The sequence below is a fragment of the Mesitornis unicolor genome, unplaced genomic scaffold (genome assembly GCF_000695765.1).
Source record: "Mesitornis unicolor isolate BGI_N332 unplaced genomic scaffold, ASM69576v1 scaffold2762, whole genome shotgun sequence".
Classification (NCBI taxonomy): domain Eukaryota; kingdom Metazoa; phylum Chordata; class Aves; order Mesitornithiformes; family Mesitornithidae; genus Mesitornis; species Mesitornis unicolor.
Window position 1 is genome coordinate 1 of NW_010168288.1, and position 24428 is coordinate 24428.

Genomic DNA, 24428 nt, shown 5'->3' on the forward strand with positions numbered 1-24428 from the left:
GCTCAAGCCGAGCAGCATCCGCCCGTGCCCGCCGGCCGCGGCCGCTGCGCCCGCCGGCCCCGAGAGCAGTAAGCCCCGCTGTGGCAATGACCTTCTGGAGGGAGCTGCGCTCGCCCCCTGCCTCTCTTGCAGAAAGTCAAACAAGTCAAGGAGGAAATTGAGAACTTAAAAACAAAACAAAAAAAACCGCAACAACAAAAACCCTGCCTCCGTGTCTGGATGATTTCTGGGCTGATCAGCATCACCTAAAGGAAAACTTTGGTGACGCCCGGGGAGCCGACGTGCTTTTCTACCGGGATGCGGGCACTGGCTTTGTGAAGCGCGGGCAGGAGCGGGCGGGCGGGTCTCCGCCCGTGGAGGCGGGGGTGCGCGGCGCGGAGCCCCGCAGCCCCTGCCCAGCGCCTGACCCTACCGGCTCGGGGGGGCTGTGGGGGAGGGGCTGCTCGCCTGCCTCAGGCAACTGAGGCTCGGGACTGAGATTTTAACCAGAACTGTTACCTGTTATTTATTGAGAGAAGAGGGCTTTTCTTTCACAGCATCATCTGTTTTGAAGAAAGGAAGGAGGAAGGGACAGGGTTAAAGCTAAAGAAGTAAGTCCTCTCTCTGAAGGAAATGCCTTTTGCGCGCTCCAGATGACCTTTTCTGAAAATGCAGCTTCTCCAGCTGACCGATTTTTATTTTTACTACAAAGTGTGTGAAACTGAGCCCTAACTTCTCCACAAACCCTAGGATGTGCATTTCTGGGATTAGCAATATGGGGCATCTGTTGTCACCTCTCCTCTTGAGCCTGGCAGCAGTTTTTTCCAAAGGTAAGGCTCAGTCTCTTCTGTCTGTTTCCCTGCATCTTGTTTCTTGTTTATTTTGCATCCACAGCCTCTCCCCCCTCTCTCTGTAATGCCTTGAATGTTGATACCCACAATTCATGACTGAAGGACTTGGGGGGAATCATGTGCTAGTCAAAACCAAAGATACTGTGATGGGAAATCTGAAGTGGCAGGATTTTTTCTTGGTCAACTATGACAAACAGTCTACCCATTTACTGAGGCATTTGTTTCCTGCCTATTGTACTTTTGATCACGTAGTAGATGTCGGAGATGAGCTTAGCTGGTAACTCAGATGGAAATTTGCAATATTCAGAGGTACTCACTATTGAAGTTGGCTGCCCCACCGTTATTTTATATGTAATTTTTCAAATTAAAGAACCTGTGCCTCAGACTGACTGGCAATGTTCTACTGGACCACAGAAATATCCGGTTGCTGAAATGCTTAAAAGCTTTGATGAGAACCTGAGCCAGGTGTGTGATATTCTGCATGCTGTATAGTGTTTGAATGTCCTGACAGCGTGACCAGGAGATTCAGTGGTGTCTCCCTGTTGCTCTCGAGTGTGTTTACAGTAAGAATCAGAAAACCAGCATATAGACAATGCACACATTTGTGTGCATTTAAGTACTCCTTTGAATTTAAAGTTTTAATGGTTTAATAATGCAATTTTGCATTAATTTAGATGATTCTGAGCATGCCTGTGGAATATACATTAAGAGAAATACACATTTCTACTGAGAAGTCATTGTGCATCAACAGTCATATTTTGGCAGGAAAACAAAATTAAAGTTCACACGTGGTTAGTCTTCAGAGAGGAAGAACAACATATGCATTTAATCTATGCTTTTGCAAACATGTTGATAAAGAGTTCTGCTTCTAAACATTGCTATTTAACAAGGTATTAGTTGTTCTTAACACCTCTTTACACTTCCAGATAACATCACTTTTTTTTTTCCTTAAGCAAGTTGTTTTTACCAATTGCTTTGTATCCAGAACTGAACTTACTGACAGAAGGCAAAATATCCAGCTGTGTATTTCTGTGATGGTTCCCCGCATCAAATTCACTTCTGCTCCTTTTTTTCCTTAGAGCAGATTAAGAAAGAAAGGAATAAAATGATGTCTCCTCAAATGTTACCTAAGTGCAGTGCTGTGCCTGCAGAACTACAGTTTTAAAGTTGCAATTGGAAATGCATTAGCAGCAGGGATTGGACGTCTGAGTCTTTACAGAAGATTGCTTCATTCACGTTGCACACCAGTAGCTTTTGATTTCCCAGCTAGGTTGTAAATTATGTATTTTATTATAAGCAATGTCAGTATTTTGGATAGGCTAACAGTGCAGTAAGAATATTAACTTTTTCATCTCATATTTTCTGGTGTGTTTCAGTTTGCAGCCTTAACGCTGCATTAACACAGTGTTTGACCGAGACTGCAGCTTCTTCCAAGACTGGAGTAGAAGTGGCATTTCAGTCCTATGGAGTACAGTGTTTGTTTTTATTGCCAACTCAGCATTTATAACATTTATATATGATTTTATTCTTAAATGTTACTTACACTTCCTTTGAAAGATAAACATAGGCAGAAAATTTGGACTTGAAAGGGAGGTCTCTTAGGTAGAAAAAAAATGTTATAAAAACTGACGAGTGAGATTTTTCTATGTATTGTGGTTGTGATGGCTCATTAAATCTGGTATGTCTTGAAACCAGATACACAAGATCCCATTAGAATTACCGGTATTGTCCATGCTATTTATTTTGTACTTCAGGAATCCAGCACACTACTGCCTGGCTTCTGGGACTCTGCTGTTCAGTACTACAGATCTCTATCTTTAATGTAGTTGTCTATTTCCATACTTGGTATCAGGATCCATCTGTACTTCTGTGCCTTAGTGCACTCTGAAAAGACCAAAGTGTTCCAGAGATTTTCAGTATCAACCTGACAATGTAAAAGGTTGATCCTCCCCCCGCCCTGTAAGAAGATGAAAACAAACAAACAAATCAGACTTGATTACTACTACAGGGCATGTTTCTTTGATGCCTTGCTGTTGCTAATAGAAAAACTCTCATTTATGACATGATGACAAAGTTTTCCTAAAGAGATAAAAATCTTTCAACAGGCAACAGCAATCAGCTGTCTATTGTGTATAGGTCTGTTGCTGATTACTCAGATCCATGGCAACGCACCTTTTTACTGCACATTTTCCAAATCTTTCAGGTAATAACCTTGAAGACTTGAGAATACTATTGTGGTTTTGCTTTGCTTTTGTCTTGTAAATGCAGAAAACAGCTCCAGCCTGAGATGTGAAATGTTGATTTCAATAATGAACTTCATGTTCTTATCAGAACAATTTGTCACTGATGGTATAATCCACGTATTTTAATGTGTTGTCAGCCTAATCATATACATTTGTGTGTATGTATATGTATACAAAAAGGCCATGAAACTGCAGTTATGGAGGTAGTTGCATTTCACAGCTTTGTCTTCAACTTGGAGTTCTCTTGAGTCAGTCCCAGGGAGCCAATTGGCCCTCGGTGCCCTCAGCCAATCGGGCATTTTGCTATGTGCTATCAACTATGAAAAAAATTCATCAGCAGTCTTCAATTTAAAAAATATCCAAGTCCAGTTGACATGAATGAAAACACAGGCTAATACAATAGGCACAATAATGTGGGCATTTTGTTCCCTTATTTATTGGGAAAAACCTCTCATTAGTGTCATTGGAGTAGAATAAAAACTTTAACCCTTTCCTTGAACACCAGGTTCCATGCTTGGCTTAAGCCTGTAATGAACCGAGCATCTCCTGTAGGATGCTAAACAATTTTAGGATGTATATTAGGAGACTTAAGGCTGAGGAGCCTTTGACATTATAAATGTTTATTGTCAGATGAAAAACCTGACTTAATCAACTCCAAATTCCAGGTCTAAGTTGACAGTAATAAAAGTTAATATTTTAGTGAGTTTCTGCCTGCATTCTGCTGAACATTCTGTGTTCTTTGTCATCCGGGGCCAAAATCTTCCTGCAAGTCACTTTCTAATGAGATCTCGGGCCACATAGCTACTTTTTTATTTTCTTTTCTCTCAGTTTTTATGGATGTGGAGGCTTGGCAACTGTATTAGGCAGAATTACCTTGTATTACCCCTAAGAGTGTTTCCTATAGGCTGGGGATGTGGATAGCACATTTGCAGTGATGCCAGTCTTCTACTGTAGAAAAGTGTGTGTGGGGAAATCTCCCAGAAACCAAATCCCCAAACATTCAGTTTTGGTTACATTATAGGAGAGAACTATTTAGATATTTGGCTTTAAATTGCCTCTGTTTCCTTTGGAATTATCCGTGTTACAGTATTGTTTGAACCCTCTTGATTTCTATTGAATCCTATGCTGTGGGTTTTTTTGTCTCAATATGGACAAACTGTTTGCCTTTCTCTACACAATTTTGCTGATTCCATGATGATACTTAGTATCAGCATATGTCATTCTGTCAGCAGTAATTGCTGAAATACTTCACTTAGGGCTTCAATGGATGGTATCTTTGTGAATCGTAGCTGTCCAGGAAGCCACTTTCCTTCACTTTAATCTCACCTGTGCATGCACTGGCTTCAGTGGAGGTGGTGGTGTACAAAGACCTGCTCAGCTGAGCTTGGTGGTTGTGTTTCATCTTCCAGAAGACTGAGCCATTTCTGAAGATCTTTATGTGCAGATCTTGCACTTGACTTAATATAAGCAGAAACTTGGGAAATGAAGAGCTGAGGAGTGCAGCAACCTGTGTTTCAGCACGACTTAATTGGGAGTTCATTGCTCAGGAAAACTGGTAGTATATTAGTAATGGGAGATAGTGCTATCTATGAGATTAATATGAAGATTATATTATTTGATTCAAGATATATATTCTTTATTTTATTCCCCCCTCTCCTCCTTGGTGATGACTAGACAGGAGTTCAGAGTTGAATTTCAGTTCCCGTTGACAGATTTTGATCGTGATGCTGAGGGACACATTCCTTTTATCAAAGTAACAGTGCTGACATTACTTGTTGACAGACTCATAGGCATTTGTTGTTCTTGCTGTGCAATTGGTATGTATAGAAAATCTGCTGCATGCTGGTTTCAGATGACCCCAGCTGAGATGAGTGTAAAGCACACGTGTGGTGTGTTCTTCTGGTGAGCTTTGCCTACGTGCGGAAACCCAAAAAGTTTTCTTCAGAACCCAAAAGTTAAAGGAAATCTTTCTAGCTTAAAGTTCAAGCTGTTCTTGTAACACCAAAGGGTTTGTACTTTAAACTTACTTGCTTGAGACAAGGGAAGTTGCACTTTTTTTGCTCTTACTGTGTTTCTTGCCATAGTGTACTTCTGGGAGAAGCCCCATCCTGATTTCTTTTCTTTTAGTAAAAATAATAAATTCAAACTAAACTAAAAAATTCTACAGCTAGACCTATGTTTTATTTGTCAGCTGCAATACTGGCTTAATGTGATTTGGTTTCTAATATTTCCCTGTAATGTTCTCATTTTTTACTTCTGTCTTGTCTTTTATTAGTTCCATAGGACTGGCAGGCTCTGTGACACCAACCAGTGTTTTAGATATTAATAAAAGCAGCTTCATTCAATAAAGATCAGTTTTATTAAATAAAAGAGAGAATCAAAAGATAATCTGATTTCTCATGCTGCATTCGCATTAAATCAGCCTTCTGAGGTTGTTGTGGATGCCAAGTCTAGTGGCAGTCTGTCACGGGTCCTAGGATACATAAACATGACTGCAGACAGATTGACTGCAGAGAAGCTGAAGAGGCAGCCGAGATTCATCGCAGGTCTGGTTTATAAAGTGTTACATTAAATTACTTGATTTTCACCAGTCTTTGTAATATTGCCTGCTGCATTATTAATGGCAGTTCAAAATGAAGTGGATTTTAAATAGTTCAGAGACATGTAGATAACACTAATTATTATGAGCAGATTTAAAGTACATATTTGAGGATGTTAGGCTACTTCATCCTCCTTTGTGGGGTGAAAATTAACTGTACAATGAGGATTGGCTTCTTTATGTCCTTGATTTCTTCCTTTATAGAATAGACTTAATTCCAGTGTAAGGTATAAGTCTGATGGCCTGACAGAGCTAATGGATTGAAAGTCTTCTTCCTCCAGAGAGGTACGGTCTATGTAGTATCTAGACAAGCTTCACTTTCTACTTTACTAGTGTGACTTAAACTTGACCCTAGAGGATGATATAACTTCCAGCTCTGTGATATAAGATATTATATCTATGTATTGATCCACAGCAGGTGTGATCCAGAGCCCACTACAGTCACTTTCATTGCCTTTAGTAGGCTTTAATTCAGGCAGTAGACAGAGTTTTCTGGAGTGGTATTTTTCAGCCTGTGGCCCACACACCAGTGGTGATTCATAGAACATCTGAGCAGTGTTGTGGAGCCAGTGCCAGAAACCTTATGCATGCAAGCTAGAAAAAAACAGGGGGAGGAAACAGAAGTAACAAGGATGCTTTCAGAGCGCGTTTCAATTTGTGTTTGGTTGTAAACAGAAACCTTTGTGACAATACTGTGTAAGATGGTCTGGATTTCTTTCCAAGAGTTAGGCGACTCTTGTCCTTAAAAGGGATGAGAAAAACCACTGTAGTGAGACTAACTGGAGTAATTTAAAGTATTTCTCGGAGCTGTTTGGTATTGCCTCAGTACTTCAGACGCAGTCACTGATGGTGTGAGTGTTTCTAATCCACTGCAGCATAGGTTCACTTAAATCAACATTGAGTAGTGGTTCAGTGAAGCAACGTAGGAGTCTGCCAGTCACTTAACAGCATCTGCACTGTAGGGTCAATTAACTTCCTAAAAGGCTTCCGCTGCACTCACAAAGGGTGTTTGTTTGTTTGTTCTTACACCCTCAGTCTTGGGTTTTTTAATTAAGGTTTCCAGAAAGGTTTCTGGAGGGAGTTTTCTGTGTTGCAGACAACTGTCTCCCTGAAAGTTGCTCAGCAAAATGCACTCATTTTTGTGTCTTGTGCAGACCATATGGAAATGGTTGGTAGTGGATGCATCTATGCTGATGTCACGTTTCCCCAAATTTACAAAATAGAAGGCTTCTTCCCTCCTCTTATAGTCACTTCACAGTCTCACAGGCCTATCTAGCTCTGTTTTTAAAGTTACTTTGAATTGATTCGAGTTGTTCAGTTATTATTATTTGTAAATACAGTCTTTTAATGCTGTGTAAGATGGTTTGGATAAGGTGCTCCAGAAATTTGCTATGGTAATGGTTAGTAAACATCTTCCAGCCTTGATTCAATACTATTTTATACTCGTTTGCTTTTCTGCTAATGGTGTCTTTTAATCTTAATAGCTCTTCTTCTCCTTGGTGGAACACATTGGGCCTCATTAGTTTGCAGTTCTGCAGCTAGGGCAAGCAAAATAAAACCACATGTAAAAATGACCATGTAGACTGTTAAACACAAGGAGGGGGAAGACTGTTGAATAACACAGATCCTATAAAAGAGCAAAATAAATGAGTTAGCTACAAAAAAGTAGCAGGGGTAATAATAATGAGAGAGCCAAGGAGAAGGGTGGAAAGATGTCAACACTCTCTTTATTCCTAGTGTATGCAGCAGCTTTATTAGATAGACTGGGAAGCAACAGAAGAAATGGCCTCTCTAGCTGAACCAGGATGCTCTGCAGCACGCCTTTTATCCATTTGCTTTCAGGAAGGGCAGACTGTTGAGCAGGCAGCCTGCACACCTCTTGATGAGGAGCAAGGCAGATGTCCAGATACTCAAAGAGACCAGACTGCATGTCTTGCATGCTAATAAAATCCTCTGAATCAGAGAGTTTAGTCTCATCTAATCTTAAATTATCTCAGAACCTTGAATTTTGTTGGCCCTCAACATGACTTACTTGCTTTTTATTTATATTTTAAAAGATGTCCGTTTTATGTCTTCAGTGTACGTTAAGTTCATTGTACAAGAGGAGGAATCCAGAGTCAGCAGAGACAACTAACAAACAGTGTCTCTGAATATTAATCCGATCCACAGTATAAGAAAGGAAACAGTGACACTTAGTCTTCAATCCACTCACTTATCAAAGATCCTGGATTCGCCCATAATCGTATCCTTCATTTGGTACTGAGCTGTGGTGTCTCATTCCATTTGTCTTCAGGAAAAGTAAATAGTGGTGATTTCCACGTGCCTACAGTTGAAATAGCTGTATTAATCCTTCAAAGTTTAGATTCTCTGTCTTAATGTAATCAGCCTTGCTTGGTTAGTTTTAATTTGGTGGTGCACATTGGGCAGTGAGTTTTGTTGCCTGTGGATGGCAAATTCCTACATTGCTCTTAGTGTCTCGTCAGGTTTTCCTGGTATGAAGGTGGTCTTGATGTTGTTTCAGTGAATTGTGGTTTGAGCTACTGTTGAAGGAATCATTCAGCTCTGACAAAGCTTCCTAGTGTAATAAATGTGTAAAACCATCCATGTACCAGCAGTTACCCTCTTGTAATCTGTAGCATGTTTTCAGAAATAAAATAGGATCTAGTTTGCTCAGGTTCGCAAACCTGCACCTCGTGAGCCGACAAAGGATATTGTGTGGTCAGCAATATGGGACTTGGGGCAGAATTCAGCAATCCTGATCCTGCCCAGCAGAGGAGAGCTGCGTACACGCTCTAAGTTTATTACCACACTTGCTGCGTTGTAAGTAGCATACAATGAACACTTTGAGAGTTTTCACTAACCTGTCCCATTTACACTAACTTTCACTGTGTCTCTTCTGTTTAGGATCTATTTAACTCGCTTAGGGGTGTTGTCAGGTGTCAAGCTCACTTACAGAATTAGCCTTATATGAAAACACTGGGAAAACTTGGCCTACCTTCTGTAGAAGGGAATGGAAAAGGAACATACGCAAAAGGAGTGTTTTATAATCCCCTAGTGTGTTGGTGCACATCCGCTATCCGACTAATTGCAATTCTTCATCTCCTGGTGTAGTGGCAAGGCTGCTATTTCCAGATGTCTCTGATGAGTTTCTTTGTTCCCGTTCTTAGACATCCTGCTGGAATGCCAACTGCTCAGCAGCCCTGTAAACCAGCCTGGGAAAAGGTGGCGATCCGAAACGTAGAAGACACTTCTCAAATCTTATTTTAGTCTTTCTGAGCTGTGATATCCCTCTTAATGACAAAGAGCAGTTATGCCTTCAGTGAATAACAACAAAAGCAATGTATTGCTTTTTAAAGCTTGGTATGCTCTCCATAGATCTTCCCTTGTTTACTCAGGGTTTATCAGTTAATGTTCTCTTATTCCTCACCCTTTTCCATATTATTGGACGAACAGTTGTGAGGCTATCATGACTTTAGCTGTGCTCTGCTCTCTCCTTTGTGGTTGACTGTGTCCCCTGCAGCAGTTGTCTGATAAGAGATGATTTCTTGCATACTGAACACTTGTGCACAGTAGGATTCTGTTCTATACTTCTGACTCTTTGACACCATCTGCCCGGTAAAGTGGTTTTAATGGGTTTCCACTGAGCCAGCCTGTACTACAGCCCTGACAGCATGCTCTGTATTTTTTAAAATAAACAAAATCTCTTCGGAAAAGCTAACCACGAACATTGGCTTTTCCAACAAAATTGAGGATTACATACTGTTTGATATTTGCAGTGGCAGAAATATCTCTATTTGATAGACTTTAAAATAGGAAAATGACTGATAGCTTGGAATGGTCTTCTAATAGCACTAGTTTATTTTTTTAAATGACCTTATAAAGCATTCTTTCCCATCTCATTTTTTCAGTCGGGTATTATAATCCTTTCACAGAAATGCAATCATTTTACCTTGTCAGAGTTCCGTGCTTTATGAAAGCTGGAGAATGTGGTGGTCCATGCTGGTAATTTAGGAGTCAGGGTACCCACTGACTTTCTGTGACCTTTGGGAAATCACTTCAGTCTTCTGCTTTCCCTATCCTTTTTGAACTGTCTTCTCTACTCAGAACACAGGTTGTTCAGGGCAGGACCTGTTTTACTTGCTGTTTATACAGCATCTGCCCATCTTCTCAGACGAGAATGTACATTTGACCAGGTTAAAATCATTAAGTACTAGTGTCTGAGTTAGGAATTGGAATGCCGCATTCTGACTGTCCTGGTCACTGGGCTACATGAAGAACTCGGAGGCCTGCAAGAACAGAAGAGAAGAGTAGGGTAAGGGAAAAAAATCAAGACATAATGAAAACCTTCCATCCCGTGATGTTACAATTAATAAGCTACCTAAACCTTTTCCAAAGGCAGCATGATAAAGGGACCATAAAAAGCTCCTTATAAAAAGACATCATAAAGATGTTTTTATATTTTTTCCTGTTATAATCCATGTCACTAAACTATTACAGAGAAGATTTTTAATATCTGTATTAATAATGCAACAAACCACTTACAATGAAAAATGGGTTTTTTTGGCATGTGGCACTGATCTTAGAAATATTTTATTCCTTCTCTGCCCCTTCAAGTCGTTGGGGTTTATTTTAAGATTCTTCACATTAGTAAGTTGCAATGAGGATGGACAGCGGTGGGGCTGAGATGGACCAGTGAACGAAACTGTTGGCCAGTCTCTTCTGTTACTGGTGGGACATGAAAAAGGAAGCAGTCAAAATAAGTGGATTCTTCTCAACTTCTTTTGAACTGACTTGATCAGAACACACCGAGAATCAGACACAATCTTACGCTTCAGTCTTCAAGATCTTTTTTCTAAATTACATGAAGTTTGACCTCCAGCTGAGATGAAGGTTTCCATCTGAAGCATGGGTTTCTTTTGTCTCCTCTGTGCCCTCTACAGTACTAGTCCTGGTTTTTAGATCTGTGTAGGGAGCCAGTACAAAATATTTGAACTTCTGTTTCTAGCTGCCCATTTACTCGAGAATAACTGTTGCTGAGGTCCCCAAGAAAAACAGTCTCCCCTGCTACTGTGGCATTTCGAGTGAGTAGACCACAAAGCTAAGGCAGTTTTTGAGTATGTTCCAAGATGTGCTGTGCCTTCATATTAAAAAACTCCAAACCCAACATTCACAACAGTCATTAGCTTTGGGACCTTTTGTGCAATAAAGATATTTAGCATTTTTAAGCTGTGGAAAATGCACATGGTGACTCTGTTTGTGAGAGATCTGACAAGATCCCTTCTTTGCCGGGGAAGAAACAGACGGCTCCATCATCATTTAATGAATGGTCAACAGCAGAGCTGTGCTTTTGAAGTTCTCAAATTATGTGAATCTTTTCTGTTTGCAGGTTTCCTTACTTTTTCTGGCTAGTTTGGTTTAAAGTTTGTGGACTACCTTGGCAATACTGCATCCAAGTGCAGGTCTCCTTTGTGTTCTCATGTTTGCATCCTTGTCGATCTCTTTGGACTTGCTGTCTTTTGAAATCAATCAGTTTCTCAGGGTCCAGAATTCAGACTGAATTCAGTGGATCCAATTTCAGGTTAGAGAAAATATAAAGTATATATCACTATGAATTCCCTTAGGAATGAAAATGGTATTTCCCAAATGCTGTCCAGCAGGCTGATATTTGGAGCGGTATCTCAGGGCGCCGTTCTCTTTGCCTTTGTTAATGCTTCATTTGTGTAATGGATGAAATGCTAAGGTAAATACCCAAGATCTCTGATCCTTACACAGTTGTTTGCTGCTGCTGTTACCTTTTTTATCGCTTTGTCCTGTCATAACTTTGGATATTGCTGTAAATGTTCCCTGCTGTTTCTGCTGCTGTAGTTTAAAATACATATATAAGCCTCAGCTGTGGTTTTTCTTGCCTTTCTATTTAAACTCTTTATCTGAGTAGCACTAGATCAGAGTAATGGCACAATAATCACTGTTGAAGCATTTATTTGTTTGTTTTCTTTCTATTTCTATGCAGTCATATGCTCCTTTCATCCTTTCGTCTATTCCTATCAGAATTATGCATGCGGTTTGGATCAGACCCTGAAAAAAGAAATGCTTGTAAGTGGAGAATACTGTACATAGCGAGTCTTTGTTACGGTATTTATAGTGCTGATGTTTACAGTGTCTTCGTATGTATTATAGGTTCTCATCAAACAATCAAATTTCATCAATAATAATAAAAAGGATGGTTCGTGAAGAGATTCTTTTCAACTGTTTGCTTTTCAGCAGCTTCAGAAAAGAACAATGAATTTGGCAGCGGATTTGCAATGCTAACAAATCTGGGCTTTGGCAGCCTAAATCAGGAGCAGTGAATTCAAAACTGAGAGATGTCCTGATAGCAACTGCTTTTAGGTGCAGGAGGGAGCATTCACAGAGCTCAGACCATTTCAGGTGTTGCACTAGATCATAGGATAATTTCTCAGGTAATTAGCTCTGTCAGACCTTAAATCTTAAATCGGCCTGCACCTTCTATCTGGAAGGTTGTTGGAAGACACAGAAGATCAAGGGATGAAGAAAAACTTCCCCAGAATGCAAAGGGAGAACTGCAGGATGTTATTTGATGTAATGGGACTTTTCTAGTGCTTCAGTTCGTTCCGTGGAGTGCTAAAGTCCATCATTTGTTTCCCAATAACTACATTTGCATTTGTGTTTTCAACCTGAGAGCAGTAGCCATCCTAGTCTTCATATTTGTGGTGACACCGCTCCATTTTCTCAGCTTCTTGCATATGGTCTTTGACTTGTTGCAGATGTTTGCTGCCAGTTGGTCCATTTGTCAGACAAACACATTCTCGCACTTGTTTTATCTCCTGACAGACAGGCACTATCAAAATCTCATTTGGAACCTATGAAATTATTGTAGCAGTTTGTTATGCTTCAGTTTCATGCTTTTTTGACATCTGTCTTAGGAATAGCTGATCTATTGTGTATGTCCTGGTCTGAATCTGACTGGGCCTTTGCAAATGCTGCTCTCTGGTACCTCTTCATTTTCTTCTCCAATGACTGAATAAATGTTTCTGTCAGGCACTCAGTGAGTGAATTCCTCCATAGTTCTTGCACTTTCTCTTGCCTTCTTAATTATAGGTCAGTGCCGTTATGGTTTTCCTTCCAATTGCATGTCCAAGTCTTGTTTGTAGTACTGAGATGAACAGAAGGATTTATGGAGGAAAACAGACTATATAATCTTAGATTTTGAGATGACACTGAACTTGTAGTGCTGACTTGTAGGAGCTATCAGAAAATAATTGGAAAGCTAGGCTGGGAGCCCACAGAATTAAGATTGAGGGCAAGCAAGAAGAAATTTATGAAAGTTGGAAGACAAGAAGAAGAAATAAAGATCAAACTCTATTCTGCTCTGTGCTACCACTCTGCAGAGTAAGACCTGATAGTGAAGAATGGGATTGTGAAGACCATGTAATAAGGAAAACCAGAATATCTGCTTCCTGTGCTCTGTGGCCTGCTTCAGGCAGATGGTTTGTGCACAGACCATGCTCATCACCACAGCGGTCCCAGAAGCTCTAAAGTCCTCAGACTCCCTCACAGGTGCCTATGCCATAACCCATAGGCAAGTTACACATATACTTAACCTATATGGCGGGTATCCTCCTGAACTGCAAAATGAAACAGCAGTTCAAGCAGTTTGAACTAAGAGGACACAATCCCCTCTACACAGAAATGTCAGCAGTTTTTTCTGAGGTGGTTCCCAAAATCACTGTAACTGCTTCTTGCAGATATATTCTGGCTAAAGAACTTAGCTGAGACAGGGAAATGGGGAATCGGGCATTTACCATGCAGTCTGATACTGAAAAACTGGAAAAGCAGCTTTGCTGTGTTCAGCAAAACAAATGAAATGCTCTGGATTTTTTAAATAAGTGGAACATCCTTGGAGGGGGACAGCTGAACTGTTAGCTTTAGTTTCAGACTAAAAGAAATATTGAGCTACCTTAGGTTTTCATGGAATATACAAGTCATAATTTTGCCTATGATAAATACAAGTCACAAACAGCCAAAATAGGGGGTTTTTGTGCTTCTTTTCGTAATAATCTCATGTGAAATTATTTGTACTTTGTTTCTTCTACCTGAAAAGAAAATTAAAATAACTAGTACTCAGTTACTTCTTTATATTTGATAGCTGAAAATAACTCCTTTTGGTTTTGCAGTAAAATATTTTCTCATTCATGCGAGCTTCTTAATTCCCACCTCTTTTTGCAGGCGTAAAGGGTTTTTCTCAGCGTTTTCCTTTGCATAGGGAAGCTCTCACACTTTGCAAATGCCCTCGATGTCCTTCCTTGACCTGGTGGCAAAAGGTGGTGTTGCAAAGTTTGTTGTTTCCTTCTCAACTGAAGGAGAGTGCAGAGCTCTCACAACAGAACTTGCCTTCTGCCCTGGATAAGTGGTCATCAAACGTGCTGCTAACAGAGAGACGATGCGTTTTGTGGTACTACAGATACCATGCAACTTCACAGAGAGAAATAATGAAATGACATCGTATTTTGTATTGCAGTGAGAACTGTGCTAAGAGCAGTGAAAACACAGCAAGGAACAAGAAGTCTTGAGGAGTCAAGGTCTGGCTTTACAGGAGAAATGTGCAGAATTTTTATAATTTGTCTGACCTGTCCTAGAGATTAAAAAAATGTGTTTTACAGGTGTAGTGCTAGCACAGTAGTTGAACAGTGGTGCTTTCCCATATTTTGGGTGTTGAACGTTGTTCATTCAAACCTAGGCTATAAGCGGTCAGAAGAAAACTTGTAATTGCTCTTCACCAGGCTGAATCTGATCTGAAAACAAGCGTGGATGCTACGTCTCCTCAGCAGGCTAAGTCAGCCTCAGTCGGGGCTGCTGCAGTCTCTGTCGTGTGTGGCATTGGCGTTTCTGCAGTTGAGTGATGAACCATGCAGAGAGCTGACTGATCCAGCTGAAAACTAATCTTTTTTTTCTAATTTACATGAGTTAGGGTTTGGGTTTTTTTGCAGACGCCAGCTCCACCAATACCGCCACTGCGTATTGAGGTGGTTCGGCTCCCTGGTCTGATGGAAAACTATCCTATGAAAAAGAAAAGCTTTCCAACAGATATGGGACTGTGAATAATCTCACTCTAAGGCCACACGCTCACCACATCCGAGATCACGAAGGGCTGAGGAGTGTGTGCCTCAAGTAGCCTGCAATTATACTTCATTTTTGCAGTATCAAACTGTACGTCCAGTAATCTGTCCTAGGCCTTTTCATTCTCATTCCCTTGTAGAAAAACTCACGATTATGGAAATCAGCTGTTGTTCAGGGTTATGGAGTCGCACGTGAACCAGTCAAAATGGAAAAAGCTTGACAATGATCACTTGATGTAATTGCCATTTTCAGTTGATAAGCCTTACCAAAATAACACCCCATTCCTTCTATGAAACAGCAACACTTTTAATTTAAAACTATAATAGTAATATTTAATGATGACCAAGGTAAAGCCATGCAAGTTAGATGAAGATGTGATAATTTAATATAACAAATACCATTAGTCCCAGTACTTCCTCAGGAAATTCTTCTTCATGGCTTGGTTGAATTATCACTGTTGTTGATAACGTGGTGATCACTGTGCTTCATACTTTTGGATTTGGTTATAATTCTCCAACGTGAAGTGGGCACTACTTATCTGTATGCTGAGTATTTTGACGAGCGAGTTGAAAGATTTTGGAAACTTCTTTATATTCTTAATTGAACCAAACTAGTTCTGAGCAGCTGAGCTCTGTAGCAGTGATGATAGAGGCTGCAGTGTGCTGATGAAGATGGCAGACGCAGGAGTTTCCAGGAAGAAACGTGGCTTTTCTTTCCCTGCCCCACTCACGTAGCTGTGGTCGTTTTCAGCCATCGCCAATGGCTGCTGTTGCAACCGTTTTCAAAAAGCTGGGCATCCCCCTTTCATAACCACGGATCTGGGCCAGCCGAACATTTTCTCTTTGGCTTTCAGTTCTGCACTAAGCATTACAGACTGCTACTGTGTGAGATCTCTCACATCTGCCTATCGCCCCGGCACCTCCCACTTCTTAGTCACTTGCTTGGTTTGTTTTTCCTTTCCTATGAACTCGTGCTCTGACTAAATTCCTAAGTCGTAATGGCTCATCATCTCTTGCATAGGCTTCCTATTTCCGACCCCCATTTTCTTTTCCTCCAGCAGAATGTACACACCAGCAGACAAATGCCATCTGGGGATTGTAAATCTGTCACAAGTACCACTGCTATTGGTTTGTGTGTATCAAGATGCAAGGACTGTTACAAATGTTTACTAGTCTACATCACAGTTGCATTTTCTTTTTAATTATGTCCGTTTTGATTCTTAAAAGCACCCAGCTTTTAGGTCAAAGTCCGTAAGCTCACGTGAGTGTTTTATTTTATTACAGTGGAATGGTTAGACTCGCATGGGGGCAAATAGCTGTCTGAGTCATGGACCAATTCCTAATTATAGCTGTGTGCTTCCTTAATGGGGTTCAAATAAATGATTTTGTTGTGTGAAAGGAGTGGTATTATATTTATTTCTAAATTATTTTTAAGATGTCAGCATGTGGCCCTGAGGATGTGAAAGAAATGTAGACCTTATCAGCCTCCCTGGCTGCTCTGAATTAGCCCGAACCCACTGGAAATGAAAGGTTCAGAGAGCACAGATGGAATAGATTGGAGTAGCAGCTTTAAGTGAATTGAAAGGGCAAGTTGACTGGCTAATCGTGATCTCTGTGGGCAGAAAGATACCCAATAGATTGGAATTGTCAGACATGGTAAAGTCCTCGAAAGAACTGCTTCAGGCTCTTTGCTTTCCAATTCTGGCTTATGGTAGCCACCGCCTTTTTAATTAAAATATCTTTTGTTTCCACATAATGAAAATCAAATATGGCCGCGTGTAATATTTAGTGAATACGTGAGGCAAGAACTGTTCTTAACCTGGTTGATTCTTTTCTTTCTTTTAAGATAACAAAATTGCACGAGTACATCTGTTTATAGGTTGTATTTCTTCACTCTGCAGATGAAGGCTAGATTTTTAGAAGCATTTGGTTTTAAATTTAAGCACCAAGATGAGTGGAGAGATTTTCAGTCAGTCTCAACATTGACGTGTGCCTTCCTGAAAGTGCATCCAGAAACGTCACCGAGGGAAGTGGTGAATGCTGAGCACTCGTGAACCCTCCCACACAAACTGGGGGAGCAGAGCACGAGGAAATCCCAGCCTTGACTCTTCCAAAACCTTCAGTAGAGCTGAGTGGACACAATCTTGGCTGGAGTTTAAGGATGTTGCTGCAGTATTAAGAACTATTAATATCATGACAAAAGTTGACGAAGAGGTCTTCTAAATTTTCTCTTTCATTTCTTTCATTTAGAGAAGAGTGCAATCGTATACTTAACAGGTAATTCTGTTAATGCAGGTCCTTGGCCTAAAGCTAAGAAAGAAGTGAAGCCTCTGGTTTTCTATTTTATCCTGTATTTGTCTCTTCAGACTGATCTTTAAGAAATGCAGTGAGCTGTTCAGATATATAAACTGCCTTCGGGTACACATTTTAAATGCCTGAAAAGAGGAGGCAAAAGCAGGCAGTAGAGTTGGGATGCCAGCATATGAAATAATTTTAAATTATACTGCCATTTTCATTGTAAATAACGGCATACTTTTGTTTTTGGTTCAGAATTTCTGTTCCACTGTATATATTCCGTTTCACTGTGTTACTTCTGCTGGCAGAATTTCTTTGTCTTGCAGTTCAAAGTCAGTATCAGATCAGCCACTGATACCTTGAAGTCCACAATTCTCTCCAAACTCCTAGTGTCCAAAACATAGAAGCTTGCTTTAAAATGATCTTGAACTCGTTCTACAGTTATCACATTTTTTCATATTTTCAGATGTTAAATCCTTGAACTGATGACAGCACCTTTCTATAACAGTCAATGTTCTTACTACGTATCCCTTTCACTTCTTCAATCCCTCACCCAAACATTTCCTCTTAACCTTAACAGCCTCATAAAATCATAAATGTCTGATGACACTGAAGGGTTTGCAGGCTTTCCTGATGTCTGCTGATGACTTTCATGCTATTTTCATGAGTGCAATATATGAGAGGACAAGGCGGTAAGTCTTGTATTATTAATGCACAAAAAGTACCCAAATTTTAGGTAAGTGCTTGGAAGAGATACAATACCTGAAGACTTGTTTAGCTCTTGCAGAGCAGCTGATGGTCTCCAGCATCTGTACCTTCTTCATTTGTTAGCTCAGTCCTGTCAAGCCACAGCACAGAATGGTGTTGATGCTGTGAGCTCTTCCTTGTTTTGGAAAAGGTGGAGCAGTGTGTTAACAGCGTGAATTCAGTGAAGAATGGATGGGCGAGTGCGTTAGCCATTAGTCTGTCAGCTTTACGAAGCACAGCATTTTCTCAAGTCTGTGAGGAACCTAATGAGCTGTCATCAGGGACTGTGAGCCAACCTCCCTGGCATCATCTACAAAACTGCATTTATCAACAGGGTGCAAGCATCTGAAGTCAGATGTGCAGAGGTTTGTCCATCAGACTGATAATTGCCAAGCTCCCCATGCTGTCTACCCGAAGTGATGACTCTATAGCACCACCACCTAGGGCCGTTATTATAACACTCAGATTTTGTATTAATACTACAAACAAATATGTCTACTCACAGCAGTGAATTGTTAGTCCAAAAGGTATTAATGTCCGTGAACATTTAAATTTTGAGGCCTCTCTTGTATCTTTTATATCCTATATTACAAGTTCATGTTACCCCCATTACCTGCAAGAAGTTGCTTCCAGTAATATTCTTTTTGCCTGTATTTACTAACTCTTGTAGAGAGCTACGGATTCCTCCAAAAAAAAGGTCCTAATAAATGTGGTGGAAGTCCTGCCTGCAGTGCAAGTTTAGTATGAGAAGGATAAGATTGGATTAGAGGATTAGAAATTCAAGAGGTGAGGAGGGGCAGGGCGGGAGGTGAAGCTGCATCCATGGCAAATCATCCCTCCCTTTCCCTGGTCTCTGTGAGGCAGCAGGAAGGGACTGAGCAGCAGCTCCTGGTGTCCTTCCCAGCACAGCCCCATTGACTGGACGGCTCTGAAGCCTCTCATCGATCACAGAATTGAACTGCATCCTCCTTTCCCCAGGATTACACAAATAACGGCTGTCTTGCGGATGGTTTTTTATCATTCCTAAAGAAAGCTTTCATGCCTCTTATATGCACAGTCCATATCTACTTCCTAAAATTAAGTTCTTGTTACATTGTTTCAGAGCTGGTTAATATCGCAATGTCCACTTTCATATTAGGATATCCACTTTCTGCCCATCGGTGCTCCCAGAAGTAGGGATGTGCTTGGTTTTCTTCATTTTGCTTTCTAATAGTGCTATTCAGAGCATTCTGTTCAATCAGACACATTTCCAAGCTGACTAAACTTCCAGTTAGTAGAAAAACCTTTTTTCTATTATTAAGAAATTTACAGGCTGTTATTTTTTTATATGTTCTTACGAGCCGCAGGCAGGTGAGCTCATTATAAACCATTTCAGAGACATTGGCTACTGAGACATGATTTAAAACACCAGAATAATTCAATATTTATTCCCCTTGTGACTTTCCTTGGAATATCTAGTGTTGTTGAATATCCCCCTTGTTCAGAGGCAGTTCTCCTTGGGAGGCTGCTTGTCCAAGTAACTCCACGGTTTCCATGACAAAGACCTCTCTTATTTATTTATCTATGGCGGAGGAAGGAGCACAAAAGAAAAATGTAGTAGAATAAGATAATACTCTATTTATATATACGTGTGTGTGTGTGTGTGTATATCTATATATACACACACACATATAGTCTATTTATAATGTCAAACATATAATTAGACTTTTATTCACTGCTTTACTTTTGTACCGAGTCTAATGTTGTACATTTTAAAAGGAGCATACAAAATCAGCCCTACTCGTGTTTTGGTCACCTTTGAAGAGGCAAACCTTATTTCTGTTGATTATCACCTTGGTAATTAAAAGCACATGCTTTCCAGTTTGAATTTCTCTGGTTTCCAGGTAAACAAGTCCTGTTTTGCCTTGATAAGGGTCTTTCTCTGCTGGGCTAAGGATATCTCTAGTGCCCAGTATCGATGCTCTTTTGATGCATCAAACTCAGCTCAGATCTGAGCCCTTCTCTGACACCAAAACCAGGACTTTATATATAGACCAGTCCCTCTTTTAGTGAGATGCAGCTATCATGTAAATAGCTGTCATGTTATTTGGATTACAATTCATTATATTAGGTTGCATTTCAACCTACTAACATCTTGGCCTTGTTGCTATAGCATCTGCAGGAGTAATCTAAACTAAACGGCTTTGTAACCGCTCCTGTTTTTACCCTCAAGAGACAAGTACGCCAAAGACTTAAGGCTTTTAAGTGAGGCAAAACACTGATGGTATCATACATTAGAGTCAAAGGATCTGCTTGTCAGCTTGGGTAAACCGGTTCTTGCTCCAGATGCCATTCAGTCACTTTGGATCCACACTGCAGCACTTGGGACAGAATTTGGCCTGCTCCTAGGAAATTCACCATTCCTTTTGCTGCTGAAGAGCCTGACTAAAATCCATTCAGTGTGGATTGTAGGTTGTATTTTCAAAATTGTGGAGGTTTACTTGAAAGCATAGAAGTCATGGTTTGGACTTGTTTTTTGTTTCCTGACAAAAGCCCTTCCTCATAACTGGTTTGTATCTACCAAGGACAGATAAGAATTAAAACAATGAAATCATTTTTATGCAAAGCCCTATGATTAATATGGCAACATTATTTGCATGTTTTCCAAAATGTAAAGCTACCAGTTGTGTCTGTTTCTTTTACTATATGTGATTCTGACATGTCTAAATACTTCATTTTATCTGTATATCCAATAACAGAAAAAGCAGCAGAACATTTTTTTATAAATATGTTGTATTAGTAAAAGAAACATCTGTATCCCTGTATTAATAGTAGCCCACCCACCACCTTTAAAATTCCCTCACTGTAGTGGCTTATGCTGAGGGGTTGACTGCAGCAATTTGTGTAATGGAGAAAACAACTGGTACTGAGTAGTGCTGAATGACTGCATTTTATTGGTTCATAAAAAACCTTGGAGGTTAATATCTTTATTTTGGGAACAGATGTTTAATTCTGAGCCTGGGCAATTGGTTCTTTTATGTCTGAAGAAGAAAAAAATAAGTGCTTTGGATTACAGTTGACTTAGTAATTGTATATGACAGATGTATTAAATTAGCATTTCCCAGAGCTTTGGGTGTTTTATCTCTCTGAACTGTAAATTTTATTTGACTTTTTCATTTGCAGGTGGCATTAAACCATTCTGTGCATGTTTCATGTTGCTCATATAGGACAAAAAATGTCAAGTTTGCCGTGAAGTTATAGACCACTTACATGTGGGTAAAAGACAAAGTCTGTAGCATTTATGCTTCAGACTACAATGTAAATGAGGAGACAAAAACAAAGAACACTTCAAAAATTCTGCATATGCTTTTCATTTGCCTAAATCCAAAAAATGAATGCTGTCCATGTTCAATGTAGCAATCTGTGTCACATAGATGAGCTGTATTTTTGTCCATGTCCTCATCCTCCACTGATTAAAACACATCTAACCTTTTATGAAAGGGGATGCTCTGTGTGTGTAGGTAGCACTTGTGGAGCTTAATTTCCATCTGATTTTCAAGAAGCCTGACTAAGTTCAGCTCCGTGTTACCTTCATGTCAAGGCGGAGCAGTTTCTGGGGAATTACTATGGATTTACTTTGCTCTAGCAGGAAACAGCATTTATCCCCTTTGATAGGAACAGGAGGAGAAACTTTCTAATTAGAGTCCCTTCTGCTTTCGCAGCACTTACATTTAATAGATGTGCTTTCCCTGATTTGATTTCCTGATATAATAACCATTTATGGAGTCTTTTCTTTAAAAGCTGGTGTCCGTTTGCTTTCTGACTTACAAAGTTTTCTTAAGGTAGTTTTTAATTTAAATTCCTAGTTTTATGTTTTCACCTTTTTTTTACAATTCCTATTTGGGGAGAAATATCTTTGCTAAGGTCAGGTTATTTGTCATGCATTTAAAAAAACCAGATATTTTAAAAACTAATTTTCAGGAAATGTGCCAACATATGAAATAAGTAACTATATCAGATAACAAGCAGTTTAAAATACAGGTCACTTATAATGAGAAAATTAATTTTCTCCCATTACAGTAAGAGCTGTTTGTTGTTTATTTAACAAAAAGTTCTGTTGCTCACAGAATATCAAAGAATCGATGAGGCAGTAACACATCCTATGAGTGGAAAATTTGCAAAATCTTTTATAACTAAACACATTCTTATATAAATATTTCCTAAAAGCATTTTTGAGATATCTTTAATAGATGCTTCTGGAAAATTTTGTCCAATAATATTAAACCAATGACTTCAGAAACTTCTGGACTGAATCCAAGGAGATTATTCTTCCTCAAAGAAGAACTTAAAAGTTTCTTGGAGGGCTTTTTGGAATGAAGGTGCAATACAAAACTGAGTCCTAAGAGATTTAGCATGGTCATTTCTCACCATCAGAGTTCACTGATGAAATAAGTAGATCACTCTGTTATTTTATACCCATTCAGAATCTGACTCCCGCAGAGCCTTTTCATACCAGTCATGGGAGTTACAAAAAAATCCAACCAATTTCAGTGTTTCTGCTCAGGTCAGTAGAAGGGAGAGCCAGCCTGACTTTAGCATTTGTTTCTTCATTCTGTTCAGCCAAGGTAGTGGTTAAAGAGTATTTTGTGTGCATGAAGAGGAAAGAAATAAAATACATTGGATGCAATTGTAGAGGGGTTTTTTTTCTGCTGTTCAGTCACCTGCCCTGCAAGCTGACCCAATGTTCAAAGCAGATTTTTCTTTTGTGTGATTTCCTTATTCTTTAGAAAAGTTGAAATCCATTCACATGGATTTATTAGTAGTTCCTTTAATTAGTTTGTTCATGGCTATATTTGCAAGACTGGCTGCGTAAGTCTGATTTCCTGCTGGTTAGGGTATAATAATTATTGATCCTTATACGCTGTATTAAGAAAAAATACATAGAGATTTACTGCTAACAAAGAAGCTTCTGAAGATGATAACTCTTTCAGGTTTTTGGAAGGCATTTTTCTATTTCTTATGAGTTATTAGTACTAATGGGAGTCGTATGTACAGTGGGAGGCAAAATGAGCTATTAACCTACATAGCAAGTTGTAGAGTATTGTAAATCCTTCCTGTCTGTGTTAAGATGGGATCCATTTGTGTGACAAGCAGGAGGAAGATAAAGTAGTCGTGTATTGTTCAGAGACTGAAAGCTGGCAGAGAGACAGTGCAGACACAGCAGAGCCTCTGCAGCCATGAAAATCCTGCCCTTTCCCTTCCCTTCCTGGAGAGCACTGGGTTTGCTGAGAGACGCTCTTGGGCTGAACCTGAACCTGAACGCAAGGACCAGTCCCCATGGGGATGTAAAGGGCAAAGGCAGGGGGATGTAAATCCCCACTTAAATGTGTTTCACATAGTCACATTGATTTTCTCTGGTTTATGTGGTTAAATGATCTAACATAGCTTCATGTGAACTAGGGATGGTTCCCAGTTGCTCTAGGAATATGAGGATTTCTATGTGCTTATATAAGCTACTTTTATGATGTATTCTAATGACAGCCTCAGATATGGAAATCGTGAATTCCACAGTATTTTTCATTTGCCTGTTACATTTAGAAATACCTAGAAGGTGAGTTCAGAATAAAGTCCCTTATTCATATAGACAGTTGAAAATTTACTCTTGGTGCAACTATTTTGAAACCAGTTTCAGCAGAGGAAAGTTTCAATGTTCTCTTTTTTTTCATGGAGTAAAATTGGCTTTAGAGGTTGCTGGGATTTTTCTCTAACTTGCATGAATTCTGCCTGTTAGAGCACACACACACAGCCCTGAGACCATTACCAAGTCCCAGCTGCCCGTGGTCGCCCGGCTGTCCTTTTGACAGTGTGCTTCAAGACAGTGTGTGCCTGACTCGTGTGCCAACAGCCTGCTGGAAACTGAGGGCTGGGTAAAGCCTTCTGTAGCAGAGACCTGTGGGGTAACTTAAATAATCTATGAAATGCTATCCAGAAAGCCATGTGGGGATTCTGGAGTTTGAAATTAATTTTATGAAGAGAAAACTACTCCAAGCCAAATCATGCTTTAGAACTACTACTGTCTTTGCTAGTTAGCCCTCATCCTTTTGTTTGTTTGTTTTATATTCCCTTTTCCATCTTATTTTTGTGTATATAATGAGTCACAAGGGTTTGGTAACAGCATATTCTTAATAATTTGAGATTGGAACTGCAGCTGGCTGCATAAGGCCAGCCAGAGCTGGGATGGCATGCAGCAGTAATGCTTGCCTATCCCAGAACGACAACACAGGAGATCATTACAGGCACCCACATAACCTGCATTTACTGCCCGATGGGTACATCGTACTTAGTGCTGCAGGTTCCTATCGGCCAGGACAGTAACCACTTGGAAGTTCTAGGAATAGAAGTTATGGTGGACAGGAGAAAGGGAATTTGTATTTTGGTTTATAAAAATGGTGTCTAGATGGTCTCTAGGGGATGAAGAAAGAACCTTCCCAAAGACACTGGATTAATTTCTTGTGGTTTTTAGAGTACGTGATACTCTATAAGGAGTGGAGGTGAAAGACCAGTTTGACTTTGTGCCTTCTGACAGTGCAATTTTTCCCTA

General features: G+C 39.9%; 1 protein-coding gene across 1 annotated transcript in view; it reads left to right on the plus strand.

The window, feature by feature from the left end:
- Positions 1 to 730: 730 nt before the first annotated feature.
- LOC104536358 (transmembrane protein 132D-like) overlaps positions 731 to 24428 on the plus strand; it is a gene marked incomplete at its 3' end in the record, with an annotated part of 148672 nt that continues 124974 nt past the window's right edge. Inside the window, exon 1 of the mRNA XM_010178940.1 lies at positions 731 to 809. Coding sequence (XP_010177242.1) covers positions 731 to 809 — 79 coding nt within the window. The remainder of the gene's footprint in view (positions 810 to 24428) is intronic.